Source organism: Alligator sinensis, unplaced genomic scaffold (genome assembly GCF_000455745.1).
Source record: "Alligator sinensis unplaced genomic scaffold, ASM45574v1 scaffold1089_1, whole genome shotgun sequence".
NCBI classification, from domain to species: domain Eukaryota; kingdom Metazoa; phylum Chordata; order Crocodylia; family Alligatoridae; genus Alligator; species Alligator sinensis.
Window position 1 is genome coordinate 341,033 of NW_005842030.1, and position 19,140 is coordinate 360,172.

The 19,140-nt window shown below is 46.0% G+C and overlaps 1 protein-coding gene across 2 annotated transcripts in view; it reads right to left on the reverse strand.

Annotated features, from left to right (window-relative positions):
• Positions 1-19,140, reverse strand: part of NARS2 (asparaginyl-tRNA synthetase 2, mitochondrial) — a 73,619-nt gene that overhangs the window by 27,004 nt on the left and 27,475 nt on the right. The window contains exons 6-7 of one of the 2 annotated variants that reach the window (XM_006022330.3): positions 18,301-18,401; positions 2,608-2,740 (exon numbers count right to left, since the gene is read on the reverse strand). The exons of the other annotated variant lie outside the window; for it this stretch is intronic. Of the exons in view, the coding sequence (XP_006022392.1) occupies positions 2,608-2,740; positions 18,301-18,401 (234 nt within the window). The remainder of the gene's footprint in view (positions 1-2,607; positions 2,741-18,300; positions 18,402-19,140) is intronic. 2 annotated transcript variants of the gene reach the window in all.

The following is a 19,140-nucleotide window of genomic DNA, read 5'->3' on the forward strand; positions in this document are numbered from 1 at the left end:
GATTTGAAACACTATGTAATGCCAAGTCCTCTGAAAACTCCTACACCCTTCAAACTAGGTGGCCTTTCGGTTTCTTTGTGCCTCAGTTTCCCATCTGTAAAAGAGAACTATGCTCTTAGTAATGTTCTATAATGCCACTGGGATGTTGTGAGAATCAATTTATGCTGGTGAAGCACTCAGAAACTGCAACAAAAAACCACAGAAAAAGCCTAGGAAGAAACGAATGATTTCGCCTTCCGAGCAGGATTTGAGTTGTGTGCAGTAAATAAAACCTAGCTCCACATTCTGACCAACAAGTAAAGCAAAATATTGAGCAGCTGCTCATTAAATGAGTCCCTTCCATCCTATGCACTGAATGAGGCAGGGGTCCTTTGAATAAAACATAGCATATCTTCATATAATTAAAGATGGTATCATGGTGTGTATACACAAGGGTGCTGAAAGATGGTTACACAGGCAGTCTTAACTCAGCCATAATAATATTCTTTTAATGCAGGAGTTCTTTGTATGTGGTATCCTGCACTTTTTAAGAAGCAAACTTAATAAAAAAGAGATTGCATCAAGAGGCATCAGACCTGCACAGATCTTTCACAGGGCTGAAGCACCACACAAGCTAGTGGTGTAACTGGTAGTTCCAGTTTGTGTTCTGTCCACCTCCAGTGCTGGTACAGAGAGGATGGACACGTTGACGGAGGGACCACAGATATCTGCTGCTGGATGATGGATGGTGAAACTTGGGGATACTGAGTTCCAGTCCAGGGAGGAGAGAGGAAGATGCTCTTATAGAAAATTAGGGTCGGAAGGGACCTCAGGAGGTCATCTAGTCCAACCCCCTGCTCAAAGCAGGACCATCTCAAACCATATCATCCCAGCGAAGGCTTTGCCTAAGTGGGTCTTAAAAACCTCCAAGGATGGAGATTCTACAACCTCCCTGGGTAACCTGTTCCAGTGCTTCACCGCCCTCCTAGGGAGAGAGCTTTTCTTAATATCTAACCTCAACTTCCCTTGCTGCAACTTGAGACCGTTGCTCCTTGTCGTGTCATCTGCCACCACTGAAAACAGTCCAGCTCCATCCTCTTTGCAACCCCCCTTCAGGGAGTTGAAGGCTACTATTAAATCCCCCTTAGTCTTCTCTTCTCCAGACTAAATAAGACCAGTGCCCCCTCAACCTCTCCTCATACACCATGTGCCCCAGCCCTGTCCCCATTTTCATTGCCCTCTGCTGGACTCGCCAATTTGTCCTCATGGTCACTGTCTGCACATTTCCTGCCTGTCATGCTCCATCCATTCCACCCCTTTCCACCTCCATTCGCCTCACATAGCTAAATCCCAATCTCTTCAGATTTCTCATCTACAGTCCCGCTCTCTTTCCTCACCCAATCCCAATCTCCTCCCCAACCATTTCCTTAATCCAGATAGCCCCAGCCTCCCTCCTCCAGTTCCTCATCTGATGTCCGTGCCCTTCCATTCCAGCCAGTCCCAGGCTCCACACCACAACCCCCAGGCTCAGGATTTTCACAGGAATGGCAACCACCCACTCCTGACAAAAAGGCTCTATCCCTGCCAAATTTCAAGTCCCTGCTCCAAAAGTATGAGAAAGAAGGTTTCAAAGGAAAGGTGAGACCAAAACCTCCATACATTCCTTTTCCATGTTCTCAGAAACAACTGAGTCATTTGGGCTGAATCAGCAAAAAAGTTACAAGCAGAGGAAAGCTGCTTCTTATAATGGCAAGAGTCAGGCAATCTTAACACTAGACAATGACAATGCTACCGGCCCTTTGTAACATATTCCATTAATACCAGTGAGCACTCTCTTAAAGAACCAAACTTATCTGCTTATAGAGAAAGTTGTTAAAAGGACCGTGTTATTTGCAATACGGTCACATACAGACAGTCTATCTGGTGGTGTTGATACTGATTGTGTGTCAAGATTTGAGCCTGGGGTTGCCAGTCTCCAGGGTTTTTCAATGGGGTGCTCCTCAACGAGTGATGACCACCTGAATGACAAGCAATTAACAAATTGCCCTGCAAACAGAGATCTGATGGAGAGAGGGCATTTATGTCAATTGTACAGAGAAGGCGAAACTTAACCGAGGCTTCAGAGAAGCTGTCAATTTTTTTAATGGACTGCCCAATGACTTAAAGAAAAAGGAAAACGGAACTCTACTTCTTTAAAAGAACAAATCACAAGAATGAAGAGTGTTGCAATCGAGATGCGATCTGTAGAATGCAGGGTTGTGATCGCAAGGAGAAGCTCTCTTAATAGTTTAGGATGGTGGCTGGAGACAGCTGGGGAGGGAAGACCCCAAAGAAACTGGGATTTCACAAGACATTTGACAACCACAACCATTCTCAAAGGCCAGAAAAAAGCTCTCTCCTCTCTATGCAGCACATTAGATCAGCTCATCTCTCATATGCCTCCCCAATGGCCATTCTTCTGATCAAAGATGCTTAACTGAAACCCAATGGGAGCCCTTTCAACTAACTCCTGATTTATAACTGCAGGGTGCTGGGTAGTGAGGTAGTTGGGGGTGCATGTGAAGAGGGTGGAAGGGGAGGGGAGCACAGTGAAGGAGACAGCCCCAAGAGTTCAGAGTTCACATCTACCTGCATGATGTCCTGAAGGCTTTCTGTGAACGACACCTCGGCTTCAACCATGTAAAACTCTGACAGGTGCCTGCGACTCTGTGAATTCTCAGCTCGGAACGCTGGCCCAAAGGCGAACACCTGGGTGAATGCCCTGGAAGGCATAAAGAATCAAGACACATTGTCGAAACAGAGTAAAACAAGAGATTGGTTTAGACGTGGAAACAGGATCATGCTCTTCAAGCTCCACCTCTGATCCCATCTTTCTCCCGCCATCCCAGAACAGGTGCATGTTTCTGCCGACTGCATTAATAAATGTTGTTTATGCTGTTGTCGTTATGCTTCAGGGTCAAATGCTCACAGGTATGTGATGTTGCTTGCCCCTCTCTGCTATTGATTCGGACTGCCTGCAGTCTCACATGGGCAGCAGGTGGCTTTCACCACTGTTCCTAGCCATTTCCTGTGCAAATGGAAGCTAAAATTCAGTAGAAACGGCTCAGCACGTCATGCTGCTGGATATACAACAGATGTCAGAGCCACCCTACTATGCTACCACGTCATAGGAGTCTGCTTTTCAGTGAATTTAATTGCTCAAGTGATACAAATGCCTCAAGCCCCTGGAAGCCGGCATACCCAGGGCTCCCTGCTAGAGCTGACTGATGTTTCTGCAATAGTAAGGGGCTGGTAAAATCCTTCCTGTGTAGGTGTAACCCTCCTTTACATGATGTAGCTGTTTGTCTACCTTTAGAGGATGGACCACATAAGACTGCAGCAGCCTTTGAGAGAAGAGCCCTGGCAACAGAGGCGACTGTTTTTAGATCCAAATGTCCCACATTCAATTCCCACTGTAGACAATGCACTGAGATCGTCATAGATGTGGCCAAGGAGCATCCTACAATTATTTAGGCTATTTCTCCAATAGCTTACCATGGAACCTGATTAATATATTCTCCTTCTCCACAAGTGTTCAAAGCTACATGCCTTAGCACTGAATCTAAGAGCCTTCCAAATCCCCATCTTTCTCTGCAGACATCCATCCTACCAGAAGGCAGTGCCTTATGGTGTTGTTGATGGGACGGTCACACTCACAGCAACAAGTCGTGCACAGTGACCTCAGAATGGCGATGTGCAATGGGGCCCTAGTTCATGAGCAACATCCAAAACCGCAGGCCAACTGCTTGCTAGCCTCGTCTCCCACGTGAGTGCAGCGGAGCAGAGCCATGACTATGGACAGAGGGAGGCTCTCCTACAGGCAGCCTGGACCGAGATTAACTGAGCTCTCCCCATCCTCTTTAATCTTCTTTTATCTATAGTGGCGGGCCTTATATAGGAAAACATGAACTCTTCCAAATAATAGAAAATTAGGGTTGGAAGGGACCTCAGGAGGTCATCTAATCCAACTCCCTGTTTATAAGACCGTCCCCATCTATATCATCCCACCCAAGGCTTTGTCTAGCCATGTATTAAAAGCCTCCAAGGAGGGAAATGGAGTGCAAGTCAGGTAATGCTGTGAGCTAATTGTCAGAGGACCTGTGCATGTAACTAAGTTTTGCTCAGCAGGGGCTGAAATGAAACAGGATGTCCAACTTCCACATCCAAAGTTTCTGTTCTTGGTGTTTCTAGTAAACAGAAAGTTAAAATAAAGCTACAAAACATTAAGACTGGTCAAAAGAAAATGGGGGTGGGGGTGGGTCACAGTGCTAAAAATAAAGGAACATGGATGTTATTCCTCGGGGTCCCTTCCTTCCACTCTTCAAACTGTCAGAGGTAATGAACAGTTACAGTTTAAGGAGACAGCAATTTTGGATTTGCCTACAATTATCAGGGTAAGATGAACATGAAAGATTTGTTTCCTAGATCACTGCTTTGGAGCCCTTCTCCAGCTCCTCTTTTCCCACTGCAACATGGAAAACTACTTTATCTTCACTTTCAAAGCCTGGCCTGGCCCATTCCTCATCCTACTCATCTCTCATCCAGGGTCAAGACGTAGACTCCCACCTCCATTTGGCCCACAGTGTTAGCCTCCATTGCAAAAGTCTCACCACACACCTATGGTCTTTCTTCCATCCTACCTTGCCAGCCAGGGAGAAGTCCCTTTAGAAATGTCCCTAGAGTCACTTGCTGTCGTCCTCAATTTCTTTGCCATGATGCCTACAAAAAATGGCCATGTTCAGGCAGCCAGTGTACCACAACTATCACCCCTCCACCAGACTAGCCTTGTTCCATTATTTCTGTGCATGTCCCCATTCATTTGTCAACGCCCTTCTGTTACTTTGCATGAAACTGGCATTTTTAAGCCTTTGTGACAGAAACTGTGCTTTTTTGTTCTTTTGACATGTCTGTACAGCACTTAACACACTAAGGTCCTGGATTCAAGACAAATGCCGCAGTGTTATAGGAAATCAAACAGCAGCAGAGCTATAGGTGCGCACAACAATCTTGAATAAACTGTGCTTTCACTCTTTCTATCTCTCTGAAACTTGCACACACATTTTTATTCCCCTGCTCATGGGGGCAGTTAAGTCAAGGGACGTGGTCATCATGGGTGACCTAAACTACCCGGACATCTGCTGGGAAGAGCAGTCAGCCAGATCTGACCGCTCACGTAGGTTCCTGGCTGAGATACAAGACTTCCACCTAACCCAGGAGGTGCACAGTCCCACCAGGGGAAATGCCTTGTTGGACCTGGTCCTGGCCACAGGTGACAATCTGGTGAGCAGACTGCGGGTGCTCGACCACCTCGGCAATAGTGACCATTGCCTACTTGAATTTACCATCCAGCGAAGGGTGGCAAAGGCTTGCAGCAAGGCAGCAGCCCTGGACTTCAAGAGGGTGGATTTCAATGAGGTAAGGAGACTAGTTAGGGAGGCACTGAGGTCCCGGAAGGGAGGGGAGTTGGGAGTCCAATAAGAGTAGTCGCTCCTTAAGGAGATGATCCTCCAAGCCCAAAGTGTGACAATCCCCAAGCGATCAAAGGGGGCAAGAATGCTCAAAAGCCCCCATGGCTCACCAAAAGCATCCACGAACGCCTCAAAGTCAAAAAGGAGGCGTACACCCAATGGAAGGGAGGGGCCATCACCAAGGAGGATCATCCCTCCTTGGCTCGAGATTGTAGGGGGGCTGTGAGGAAGGCTAAGGCAGAGGTGGAACTGGGACTAGCGACCCGGATCAAAGATAACAAGAAGTCCTTTTTTAAATACACAGGGGGTAAAAAGAAGGAGCCAAATAACGTGGGGCCTCTACAGGACATGCTTGGTAATCTGGTGGTCGCACCAGATGACAAAGCTAACCTATTTAACAGATTCTTTCCTTCCATTTTTCTGAGCAGGGACCAGGTCATCCCCGCCACCGGGACCCCCTCAGGTCCCAGGGGAGGCGCACCCAGGCCTAGGGTCAGTGAGGATCTAGTCAGGGAACTGCTGGAGGAACTGGACGTATTTAAATTAGCAGGTCCTGACGACCTCCACCCCAGAGTCCTGAGGGAATTAGCAGAGGTCATTGCAGGACCCCTGGCATGGCTTTACGAGCACTCGTGGTGCTCTGGTGAGGTGCCCGACGACTGGAAAAGGGCCAATGTGGTCCACATTTTCAAAAAAGGGAGGAAGGAGGACTCAGGAAATTATAGGCCTGTTAGTCTTACCTCAGGCCTGGGGAAGCTTTTTGAGAAAATTATCCAGGAGCACATCTGCAAGGGGCCAGCAGGAGAGATTATGCTTAGGGGCAACCAACACGGGTTCATTCGAGGCAGGTCCTGTCAAACCAACCTGGTGGCCTTCTACGACCAGGTCACAAAATCCTTAGATGCAGGTGTCGCGGTGGACATAATCTTTCTGGACTTCAGGAAGGCCTTCGACACCATCTCTCACCCCATCCTCATTAAAAAATTAGGCAACTGTGGTGTTGACACCTACACAGTCAGATGGGTCGCCAATTGCCTGGAGGGCCGCACCCAGAGTGGTGGTGGACATCGTTTTTGACCTGGAGGGATGTGGGCAGTGGGGTTCCCCAGGGCTCGGTCCTCGGGCCCGCACTGTTCAATATCTTCATCAGCGATTTGGACGAGGGGGTGAAACGCACCTTGTTCAAGGTCGCAGATGACACTAAGATGTGGGGAGAAGTGGGCACGCTAGAAGAGAGGGACAGGGGAACTCCCTTCTCATCAGTGCAGAGGCAGAAAAGGATCTTGGAGTCATTATTGATGCCAAGATGAACATAGGCCGACAGTGTGGGGCCAAAAGTCAGGAAATTCAGCATCACGAGCCTGCATCACGAGCAGGTCCAAGGAGGTGATTCTCCCCCTCTATGCGACACTGGTCAGGCCGCAGCTGGAGTACTGTGTCCAGTTCTTGGCACGGCACTTCAGGAGGGATGTGGCCAGCATGGAGAGGGGCCAGAGGAGGTCACCCGCATGATCAGGGGGCAGCAGGGCAGGCCCTATGAGGAGAGGCTACGGGACCTGAACCTGTTCAGCCTCCACAAGAGAAGGCTGAGAGGGGATCTGGTGGTCACCTACAAACTTGCCAGGGGGAGCAGCAGGCAATGGGAGAGTCCCTGTTTCCCTGAGTACTACCAGGGGTAACAAGGAACAACAGCCATAAGTTGACTGAGAGTAGATTCAGGCTAGACATCAGGAGGCGCTACTTCACAGTCAGGGCGGCTAGGATCTGGAACCAACTTCCAAGGGAAGTGGTGCTTGCCCCTACCCTGGGGGTCTTCAAAAGGAGGCTAGACAGGCACCTAGCTGGGGTCATTTGACCCCAGCATCCTTTCTTGGGGTCCATGGCAGGGGGTCAGATTTGATGATCTGCTTAGGTCCCTTCTGACCCTACCAACTATGAAACTATAAGGAAATGAAAAACCCAGGCCTGGAGCTGAACCCCTAAACCCATTTGAGGCATTGACTCTCCAAGGCACCAACATGTTGAAACAATCAGGCCCTGATCCAATAAAGCTCTTAGGCATGTGCTTCTCTCCAGGCCTATAGAAGTCCCATTAAAAATATACATTCAGAGGCCAGCATGTGCCTAAGTGCTTTGCTGCACCAGGGCCAGAGGGTTTAGCACTTTGCTTGATTAAACCCTGACTATCCACATCTTTGTACTGTCATCAAGGACCATCCTTCCTACATCTGTATGTCTGTTCCCGACATTCCCAGAAATTCACCTCTCTGACCCCTATTCCCCTTGCTACTGAATTTTTCTCTCAATCAACACTTAAGGAGGCTGATGCTGGCTGTTCCCACATCCCTTTCTCAGGCCTTGTCTACATGCAACAGTTAGGTTGGTTCAATCCACACTGGTTTTTAAACACATGATTACAGGTGCAGGCTAAAAAAAAAAAATTACAAGTCAAGTGTAAACATCTACAAGTGCCCGTGCTCAAAGATGCTTAAAAATCACCCATTTAATTAAATCAACTGTAATGCTGAGTGCAGATCAGGCTTCAGCCTTCTAGTTTCATTGGAAACATACAGGCTGCGATCCTAATATAATTAATTCTTCAGCCCAGAAAACATCAGATTCCTTTTTTCAAAGCCAGGGTCCTGCTCTCCTTAATGGAAGTAAAAGAAAAGGTGTCCTTGTCTTGCTGAACCCAGCAGCATACCTTCTAAACAAGCCCTTCAAGAAAGGCAAGGCCATTTTAATCTGTTTAACATACTGGCCTTAATGCCACATCAAGATCACACAACAACTTGGTGACAAGGCCAGGAGGACCCAGGAGCCCTGAATCAGAGCCAGCCACTAGACCCTAAAAAATACACACTTGATACTTATTGGCATTGCTGTACTGCCTCTAAATGTCAGGGGCCTTGAAAACACATGCACAGTCACTGCCCTGTAGACGTCTTCCATGCCCATCTGAGCTGGAGAGGAATACGGGCCGAGCTGGAATATTTTATCTGAGAACAAAAGTACAAGAACACAGAACGTGACTTGGAAATATAAACTGTTTTCTTTCCTTCCCCTCCACCCCATCAACTTCTTCTGCTGTGAATGCCCCCTTTGAAATGCCAGGTTGAAAAAACATAAAAAGTGTTTCAAATCAAAGGGTGGAAAGCTGGGCTTTGACGTCAGGAGGAAGAGGAGATAAGGGTGGGAAAGCCGTCCTCGGTACCCGGAGCCAGCTCACTTGTCAGTGCTCTGTCCTTTCTGGGAGCGGGGAGGAAGAAGTTGAAGAAAAGTTCAAACTACATGGTCCAGTTGTATTTAGTACCATTGTACTGCACCTGACCTTGCTCTTTAGTATTGGGGTCGGGCAGCATGGGCAACACCCCAGGGTCCATGGCTAAGATTTCCCCGTCCCTCAAATTTTTGAGTGCTGTCACGTTCCATAGCTGGCTGCCACTGCAAGCATAATGCGATTCATGACCAGTTGTGGGCTCACATGGCACCACAAACACAAAACAGCTTAATCAAGCATGCAGACCCAATGCACGCAGGGCCCAGCCTTTCTAGGGTTACAATGCCCAGGGCTCCTTGTGAAGTCAGAGAGTCACAGGAACTTTGCTCTCAGGAAAATTCATAGAACAGGGCTGCTGGTTAGTGTGGGCTTACATGCTTTAATGGGCAATTTCCTTTTAGTTGAAAAATGGCTTTTGTTTAAAAGTAAAAGTTCTTCATTAAAACACTGAAATAAAAAAACCACACACACAAAAAATCGGAGACAAAGCAAAAAGAGCTTGGTTTTGCCCACCCTTTGTCCTTCCTTGCCTCCCTTTTCTTCTAAGGAAAAAAAAAAAAGAAAGAATGTACACATAAAACCACTATTTTTATTTACACTGTTTCTGTATTAAAAACCAAAAAGTCTGTTTAAAATGCAAAAAAACCCCATGCAAAAACTGAAAAAACTAATTTTTAAAAAGTTTCCACAAAAGCCAAATCCTGACTAGCTCCACTGATGGAAGGCAGGAAAGATCTGGACCTTACAGACTAATCAAAGTAAATCTATATATCTATATATAGATAACCAAAGTAAATCTTTATAACCAAAGTAGATATAGATATTTATAGCAGACTACTGCATGTGGCAGCAGTTTGGGGAGGAGGTGAGCAGCTGACAGTGGTGAAAGAACAGGCTAGGGACGATTTAGAAAAGCTGGATGTGTGCAAGTTCCTAGGGCTGGACACGATGAACCCAACGGTGCTGAGGGAGTTGGCTGATGTGACTGCAGAGCCACTGGGCCATTACCTTTGAAAACTTGTGTCAACTGGGAGAGGTCCTGGACGACTGGAAAAGGGCAAATATAGTGCCCATCTTTATGAAAGTGCAGAAGAAGGATCCAGGAACTATAGACTGGTCAGCCTTACCTCAGTCCCTGGAAAAAATGATGGGGCAGGTCCTCAAGGAACCCATTTCTAAGCACTTGGAGGAGAAGAGGAACAGTTAGCATGGGTTCACCAGGGGAAGTCACGCCTGACCAACCTGACTGCCTTCCGTGATGATGTGACTGGCTCTGTGGATGTGGGAAAAGCAGTGGATGTTGTATACCTAGACTTTAGCAAGAATTTTGATCTGGTCTCCCATAACATTCTCGCAGGCAAGCTAAGGAAGTACAGGTTGGATGAATGAACTGTAAGGTGGAAACTGGTTAGATCATCAGGCTCAAAGGATAGTAATCAACGGCTCAACGTCTAGCTGGCAGCTAGTATCAAGTGGAGTGCCCCACTTTTTTAAAGAAAAACTCTCTCGCTAGGAAGGTAGTAAAACACTGGAACAAGTTACCCACAGAGGATATGGACTCTCCGGCCTTGGCAGTTTTTAAAACCTGGATAGACAAAGCCTTGGCTGAGATGATCTAGTTGGGGATGGTCCTAGTTTGATCAGGGGGTTGACCCTTGACAAGATGACCTCCTGAGGTCCCTTCCAACCCTCATTCTACAATTCTAGGTGATTATGTTATAACTTGACCCTTTGATACTGGAAAAGGTGCACATCCCTCCCATAAACTACAGCACAGTGGCTTTCAAGAGGAGCCAGTTTGTCAAAATAATTCCTATTTCTGGGCGACATCATTTGTGTTCAGACAAGCAGTGTTCAGAAACAGTGTACCCAGCTGCATGGCTGAACAAAACGGGGCAGGAGCAGATCCTTTTGAAATCCTGGGCCTGTTTCAATCCTGTAGGTTGCAAAACCTATGGCAGGCAAAATTACATGAGCAATGCTTTTAAAAACCTGGGCGATGTTAAGACAGTGTTAACCAGTGACATGGCTAGGTGTCACCATCCTGGTTCTTTTTCTTAGACTGTGAGTACTGTGTGGTTTTTGAGGAAATGTGCAGTTAGTTTTGCGGTGTGGTTTGCTTTAAGCTGTGGGAAGTAGCAAGGAAATTTCCTTTCTGCCTCCATGTCCCTTCCTGGAATCAATTCCTGATGCCAAGTTGTTTCCTTGGAAGCAGGTGCCAGCATTTAAACTGAGAGGGGCCACTCTGCTCAGCACTGGATATACACACAAGAAGCGGGCTAACCAGGATGAAATGCTTGTGTGGTTACTGGTGCTTTTGGACCTCAAAAAATCTACTGCTGCTTGGCACAGGGCGGACTGTATGTAACTAGAGAAAGTGCAGGCTAATGCTTCCCTTTGCAAAGCTCTAGATTCAGAAGAAACATTCCCACTTTGCTTTTCTACAGTAAGACAAAAACTTGGATTTTCTATGGGCTGTTCCTTGCGCCAAAAGAATTAAAAAAAAAATCAATTAATCTAGTTTCTGAGACTAACATCAGCTGGAATCATTGGGATCATATTGTCTGATCTCTTGCAGAACACAGAACCCTACCTTTTTGCTATGCGACTCCCGCATCCTAACTAACAACATGTTTGCCCTAGAGCTTGTACCTTGCCTAAAGTTTTCCATTGCAAACAAATCACCCCAGTTTAGAAATGGGTGGAGAGAGACAGGGAGAGGCTGGACTGATTATCCAAAGGGAGTTGCAATGTTCACAGTAGGAATCCCGATTCCCTGGGCGGCTGCTTTAACCACTGAGACCAGATTGCCTCCACGTAGTAAAAAGTCATAAAAAAAATCACTACTGCAATTAGGAACAAGACTGGAGTGTGTAGTAATTAAATAAAAAACAAGACTGTCATGGTTGCTTTTTATAGCTACAATTAAGTGTCAGTTTAATTAATGGAAGTTAGTTTGCTATCTAATTATAAGAGTCTGTTACGAGTCAGGCTCAGACAAATGTTTCACAACATATGTCAAAGACTTTTTTTTTTTTTTAAAAAAAGGGAACTGCAGTAAGGTAAATTAGACAATGACACCTTACATTTGCTAACTCTGAGCGCTGGGGCTCCTAGAAAAATATGTGGAATCCTTCAGAATTTTGCATTCTCTACAACGAGCAAGTCATTTAGCAATCAACTGTTATCACCTTCCAAGGTTATCATTTCCCAAGCTGAAAGCCAAGTGTTTTTCAGGAAAATGAAACCCTGCCTGTGAGCTTATTAGGGGCTATGCCTTTAACAATCAGACTGTGTAAAAATAAATGGATGAAACTAGTAGAGCAGTTAACATCTCATAGCTATTGTTTCAGGCTCTCTGCAAACTCAGGCAGTCACTGTTGCAGAAGTCGCTGAAGGTTGAACCAGAACAGCTAAAAACAGGCAGCAATGGTGAGGTTATACAGAGCAACTGAGCAAGGGGGTAGCAGGTTGTGTGGAGAGAAGCTCTGTTTTAACTACATTGTACTTGATGGCTGAGGGGTAGTGGAAGGCCAAGTCTGATTTTCTCATTAAAAAAAATGGCAAGATCCTATGCTGAGAAAGAAGTCAAGGTGAGAAGAGGGAAGAGTCTGAGGAGCAAGTCAAAGGTGGTAGGAGGCCTCTGGTGTTGCAGCATGAGATTAAATTAAGCTGGTGAAGCAGAACTGCTCATCTGGTAAAATGATAGAACTGAAGGAGGAAAAAAATTATTTATAGAGGAGAAAAACTCCAGCATTTATGCAGCTGAGGGTGGATGCTGGTAGTGAGCCAGGACTTGGGGTTGGTAGTGAGCCAGGACTTGGGGTTGGTAGTGAGCCAGGACTTGGGGTTGGTAGCAGGGACCTTCTGTTAGGAGAGAGGAACAAAAGACTTGAGGATGGAGGATAAAGAAGCATGGAGAAAATCATTACCATGTTTAGAGAAGAGGAAGAGGAGGAGGGGACTGGGAGAAAAGGGTCCATCAACAGTGATGACTTCTCCAAGTCACAGAAAAACTAAGTGAGAGGGTGGGCATGCTGGCCAATGTTGAGAGATTGGGTGATGGTTAGACAGGGGAATCTCAGCAACAGAACTGTCATGGAGAGGGAACTGATTGGTGAAGCCATCATTAAGTGAAGAGCCCTTCTGGCTGGTGGGCAAGTTGAACCAGGGCTGAAAATTGAGTGAATACACCGGAATGAGAAAAAACAGGTAAGGGGCCTGATGGGTCATCAACACGGAAGGTCAAGTGAGGGATTGTAAGGCCAGGAGATGAAAGAGAGGAGAAAGAGTTAAAAAAGGGATGAAGGAGGCATTGGAAATAATATGGCCAAGGGAGGAAAACCTCAGAGCTCCTTCAGGACAGTAATCCAGTGTGGGAAGCATGAGAGGAGGAGAAACCATCCTCAGAGCGATCCAGCTCTCTAGGAAAGCCAGGTGATGGACGGAGGGAGCTTGGAAAAGGTCACAGAAGACCAAGACTTTTTTTTAGAGATGGAATGGAAGTTGCAGAGACAGCAAAAGGGAACAAGTGGGACGGTTATGAAGTTATGGCCAGAGGCAGGAGAAGGAAGGAGGCTGGTAGAGAGAGAGACATTCAATGAAGAGAGTAGTTATGGAGAGAGGGATCAGGGTTGGGGCAAAGGTCAGGAGGAAGAGGAGGGGACTGTGGATGTAAGATCTGGATATGTACTGCTGGAAGGACAGACAAGATGAGAATAGAAAGGAGAATGGAAACAGGCAAACCCTGGCAGGAACCACAGGATGGCAAATGTCATAGAAGCTGGCAGAGAGCAAGGACAAGGAAGGAGAGGTGCTCTGAGGCAGAAGAAAGGTGTGATGAAAGCCAGGGGCTGGATTCAATGACTCTGACTCTCGAGGTTCCTTCAACTTTTGAGAGGCAAAAGGAAGAAAACGCTACATAAACCCTGAACACCGCAGCAGGACTAACCCCGACCAGAGGCCCCTGCTGAGACCACTAGTGTGCAGTGCCCTATACAGCCATAGAGGGATGGCATTTGTCATGAATTCTTGGACTTCATTTCTGCAGTGACAGTGTCTTGGTCAACCACAATGAGTCTGTGAATCATCATCATGTGCGTCATGGACCTCCATCCTATCTCATGGCCGTAAAGGGGTCTTTATGTTCAGGAGGATCATGGGTCATTGTGTACATACGAGGACTAATGACTGTTTAGCCCAAATCCAGGCAATTTAAGAAATGGTCAATAGAACCCATTGTTCAAACAAGCTTCCAACACAGTTTGAACTGTGGACTAATCAGCATTTTGGATGTCCATGAGGTTGAGGGATATTTCTGAGTAACGACACCTCTGGGGATCTATTAAGCACAGGGTCCATAGTGAAAAAGTGATGATTCAGAGATGCAATGTGGCTAACCAAGATACAGCCAGTGCGAAGAACAATAATGAAACGAGCATTTCTGCAAATAGGGTTACTAAATCAGTACTAAATGAGGTTACTAAAGCAGTAGTGTTCAACCTATCAGAGTCACCTTCCAAAATCCAGTCCCATAGAAGGAGATAGGAGGTATGCTTGTGTGACTTTGCCTTCAATGCCAAGCACGCACAACACAGCCTTTATGAAATGTATTCCTAAAAGCCATCATTTTAATTCTTTGAGAAAAAGGGAGAAAGAGAGACCTGCAAGTGGTGAGTGCTGGGCATGCTGCTCAATGATGATTACTGCTGTGGCACCTGAAAGCACTGTGCTAGCTGGTATATAAACAAAGCACCCAGCTATTGCAGAGTTAATTAGGTCTGCAGTAAAATGTCACCATCTATATGGGTGGTGCTAATAGGACAGATTAAACTAATCAATTCTGCCACAGGATAGTACTTGTAAATACAAGCGCTATCCTGCAGCGGAGTTCTTTACGCACACGTAGACACTGCTGGGGCATGAGGGTGCTTCAGTGCAGGGGCTGCCTGCTAGCTAGCCCTGCCCTAGAGCACCCTTATGCCCCAGCCGGCCTCTCCACTGCACGGTGAGTGGTGCAAAGCAGCCCTGGGCAGGCAAGCTGACCCTTGGGCCCCCTGCCAGCCAGGGTTGCTTTGACCTGGATCAACGTGCTGCGGTCCCAGGAGCACATGTAAACGGATGTCTGAGAACAATAAGCTCCAGCACGATATGCACCAGAATTTATTGCTCTGTCCTATGAGCATATGTTGCCTTGCCCAATGAGATGCAGAAAAGGGAGAGATTCAGAGACAATTTACTGACAAAAGGTCTGTTTGCTCTAAGCTGCTTAGTACTCTCCAACCCAAAGCCACTTGCAGCCAGCCCTTCGACGTTCTCTCCTATATCTCTTAGGGTCTTCTCCTAAGCCCTGCAATTGCTGAACAGTCACTTCTTTCTTCCACATATGTTGTTCCCCCATGTTCTAATAAGCCCAATTTCCAAAGCAAGCCACAGCAGGGCCTGAAGTGGCAGGAGGAAGGGCAGTATCTGGGTAGATCACATAGGGACTTCTGGACATTGCTGCCCACCTCTTCCCCTCCCAAACCCATAGAAATCCATCACCCCATAGGAATCTGTGGGCTTAAAAATATACAGTAAGCCCATATTTTTCAGCTGAAAGCGTCATTTATGAAAAATGCCATTTTTTGGAAATGAAAATTCTAATCTTTCAAATGTTTTTTAGTTTGACAAAAGACATGTTTGGTTTTCAAGAACCAGAAACATAACCTATTTTTTCTGGTTTTGGCCAGCGTTAGTTTTTAATTGAAAAATAACTTGAGAGAGTCCTTTCTTTCCAACATTTCTTACCATTTTTGTAAAGAACTCGTTTACCCTGGAGCATGAGCCCATACGTTAAGGGTTAATACCTTAATCTCACTGTGACGCATCACTATGACTGATATTTTTAAATCCACGTGGACTTTTCACTCCATCTATTTTGATGACTAAAGCTATTCAATAACATTTCAGTTCTAAGCCTCAAAAACATGTTGTGCTTAAAAAAAATAAGAGGAGCAGGTTCACAGAACAACCACACATCATCAGAAGCAAATATAGCTCATCTAAATTTAGTTGCTATTCGATCCATTTAAAATGCCTAGGAAAACAACTTGTTATTGCAGAATAGAGCATGAAGCTGTAGTATAATGTACTGTACGATGAAAGGCTCCATGTTTTGGTCCCTTTAGAAAATGAGGGTTGTAAGAACATCACTGAAGCAATATTTAGATAAAAGGGCCCTTTATTTATCTGGTTTAATCCTCTGCCCTGTGCCAGGCAATGCGGCATTTGAAGAAAGGGATCTAACGTAACAGTGAGATGGCCTTTTAACTTAAGGATTAGATAGCATGCTTATTTTGATTTACGTGCCCTTCAATAAAGCTCAGGGGTGAATGCCAGATAATCCCAGGTTCACATACAAATACTTGCTTTTCACCAGTGTGCAAATAAAACACCATATAACCAAAGCTCTCTCACATCACCCATGTGACCTTTTGGCAACACCTCAAGCAAATGCCAGAGACAATACAACAGCCTCCGGCTGCCAAGCAAAGCTCTACTTCTCTCCCAACAACATAGGCAACACGCCTGGGAGTGTTTCAAAGACATCCTGATGGGAAATTTAGGGATCAGTAGTGTTAGCATCTCAGCTGACCCTGACTGATCTGGCGGGCTACTGGAAAGGAGCATGTGCAAGTCAGAGAGGAGTCCAATTTCATCTATGGCATCTCACATATCCACTGATCTCTAAGGATGGCATCCTGGTCCCACTAAAATCTACAGCAAAACCCCTACAAACTGCAATGGGATTGCAATTGCACTACTTTTAGTAAAAGTGAGTTAAACTTAACAATAATAGCCTGAGGCAGATAAATCTAGTTTTTCTGTGGGCAAACCAAGAGCGTCTTAGCCAAGGTCACACAGAAAATATGCCCAGAACTCCAGAACAGGACACAAGGCTTTTGACTCCCAAGTTCATTCTCTTTATTCTGAGTTTTCAAGCACCTGGGCTTATGGGCTGGATGCAGAACACACATTTATTTTTATGGATAGCCCTGCATATTCCCATCCCACAGGAACTAGGCTTTTGTTTAAACCAGTGGTTTCTGTTTTGCCACAGTTGCCAAGACAGCACTCACTGGGTACTGAGAGAGTTAAGATGACATGGTGCTGTCATTCCAAACCTGGCCAGAGTTAATTCAATCAGCAGGCAAACAGGCTTGGTTACATCACTGCAGTATGGGTGAAGCATATTTACATCAACAGAACCAGATCCACACACAAGAGGCTGCAGTGATTTAACGCTGTTGGGTCAATCTCCTGATTAAGATGTGGGTATAACAAAAATATAATGCAGAGTAAAAGGGGGTGAGGAGATATCATATATTAGCTGTTCCGTGATAACTGCCCATGTGCATGCTCTCAGCCCACGATGACAGGAAGCTAAACCACTACTTTACCCCTTTTGTTTCACTGAGGATTAAGTTGCTATGGAATAGCTCCTGCTTACCAAAGGTAAGAGCTTGCACACAGCAAGCTGCTGCAGAGCTGCAGGGGAATGGTAAATCCTCATCCCTTTTATTCCATGGTAAATTGTTCATGGGCTCAAACCCATCAGCTGGCTGACTGCAAGAAAAATTAGTGTAGAGATGATCCCTGGCCCTGCCACCAGACAAACTGTGGCTCTGGTAGGTGTGAATGCTCACATCCCTCACCAATCAAACTGGGATGTTAACACTGAAACCTACTGACAGTACTAGAGAGGGATTGACAACCTATGGCCCATGGACTCGATCTGGCCTGGGAAGAGGTCTGACCTAGCCTGTGAAGGTCTGGTGTATCATGGAAGATGAGTGGCACAGACCTGTGTTGTGCTGCCCATCTCCTCCACAGTGCTCCCCTCTGCGGTGGAGCCTGTGAACCAGGCACCTGGTTATTCTGGGAGGTGGACACTTGTGGCCTGTGCCTGGGCCAGGTCACAAAGGGTGGCCTGCACCAGCAAAAAGTGGCCAATCTGTAAAAAAAACATTGGCATTAATTACTCAACTGCTTATCATTTTTGAGCTACTGGAAGGAAAAATTCCTCTAGATACAAATAGTAAATTGCTGCATGGGAGGAGATGCAAAGGGAAGGAAAGAGGAGACACAGAGAGGCAAAGGAAGGGGAGAACAAAAAGGAATGCAAGATCAGGAAAAAACGAGCAGAAGCAGGCTTTGCAACTGGGAGATGCTGGATGGGACCAGAGGATTCAAGATAAATACCACCACCACCACTTAGTCTTTGTGCAACTTCCTATTGAGCCAGTGGGTACCTTATGATGGATGGAGAGGAGCATGCTTTAATTTATATCCTGCCCCTCAGAGCAGTATTCAAAAGGATCCAGCCCTATCCAAAAACTGGAGCTGGACTTTCCACCAGCAACACTGACCACCTGGGTGCTTAGCAAGCCCATGCCAGATGTAAAATACATAACATGCCTATCAAACAGAGGCTCTGACCAAGATTCATGGCACTGCCATAAAGCAACAGATGAGATTTCCATCTTTTCTTACCCAGCCATCACTTCCAGATGGAGCTGTCCAGAGACCGTCAGGAAAGCAGGAACGTCGAAGAAATGGGACTCCCCTTCAGGTTCCTTTACTTTATTTGCTGTCTGTAAGATCAGGCATGCACAACAGATATTGATTGTCAAGTGTTAGTTAAGGAACATACCTCCTGCTTCACCATTTACCATCTCTCACCTCCCCAGGTACCTCAGTCCAAGAGAAGATAAGGATAAGATCCAACAGTACAAGGTATACAGTTATGCTCCATGGACCTATGTACAGTGGGAACTTTTTCTAACTGGTTGCCAAAGCTAAGTTGTTTTCCAAACCATTCCAAACCTGGTTGGGGGCCTTCTGAATCGGAGATTAACATTTATTTCGGCAATCAATGTTACTGAACCACTCAAAGCCCTGCTGGAGACAGGAAAAGCCCTGACTTGCACCTCTAGTGGAACCTGGGGCTAATCTCCGGTCTAGACAAGGTCTGGGGTGATTTAAGGCGATATAAGCTGTTGTTACTGCAGCAGCCTTCTGAGGAGAGGGACAAATCCAGAGTTGGATAATACACCAGAAAGAGACTCTTAACAGTCTCTTGATAAGCATTTAATGGCATGCTAATGTATATCAATAGCCTGTAATTCAATGTGCATCTATAACCTATGATACAAACTGCATATGCAGGGATAACGGGGGAAAATGGTAGATAATGGTGGTTTACACCTGCTTGATTATAATCCAAGAAATAGGATTTATGAGAGATGCTGGCATTCCTACTCTTCAAGCCCTAGCTGTTACCCAAATAATCTGCACTGTAACACTTTTCAGTGGGAGAGCAGTATCTTTGAC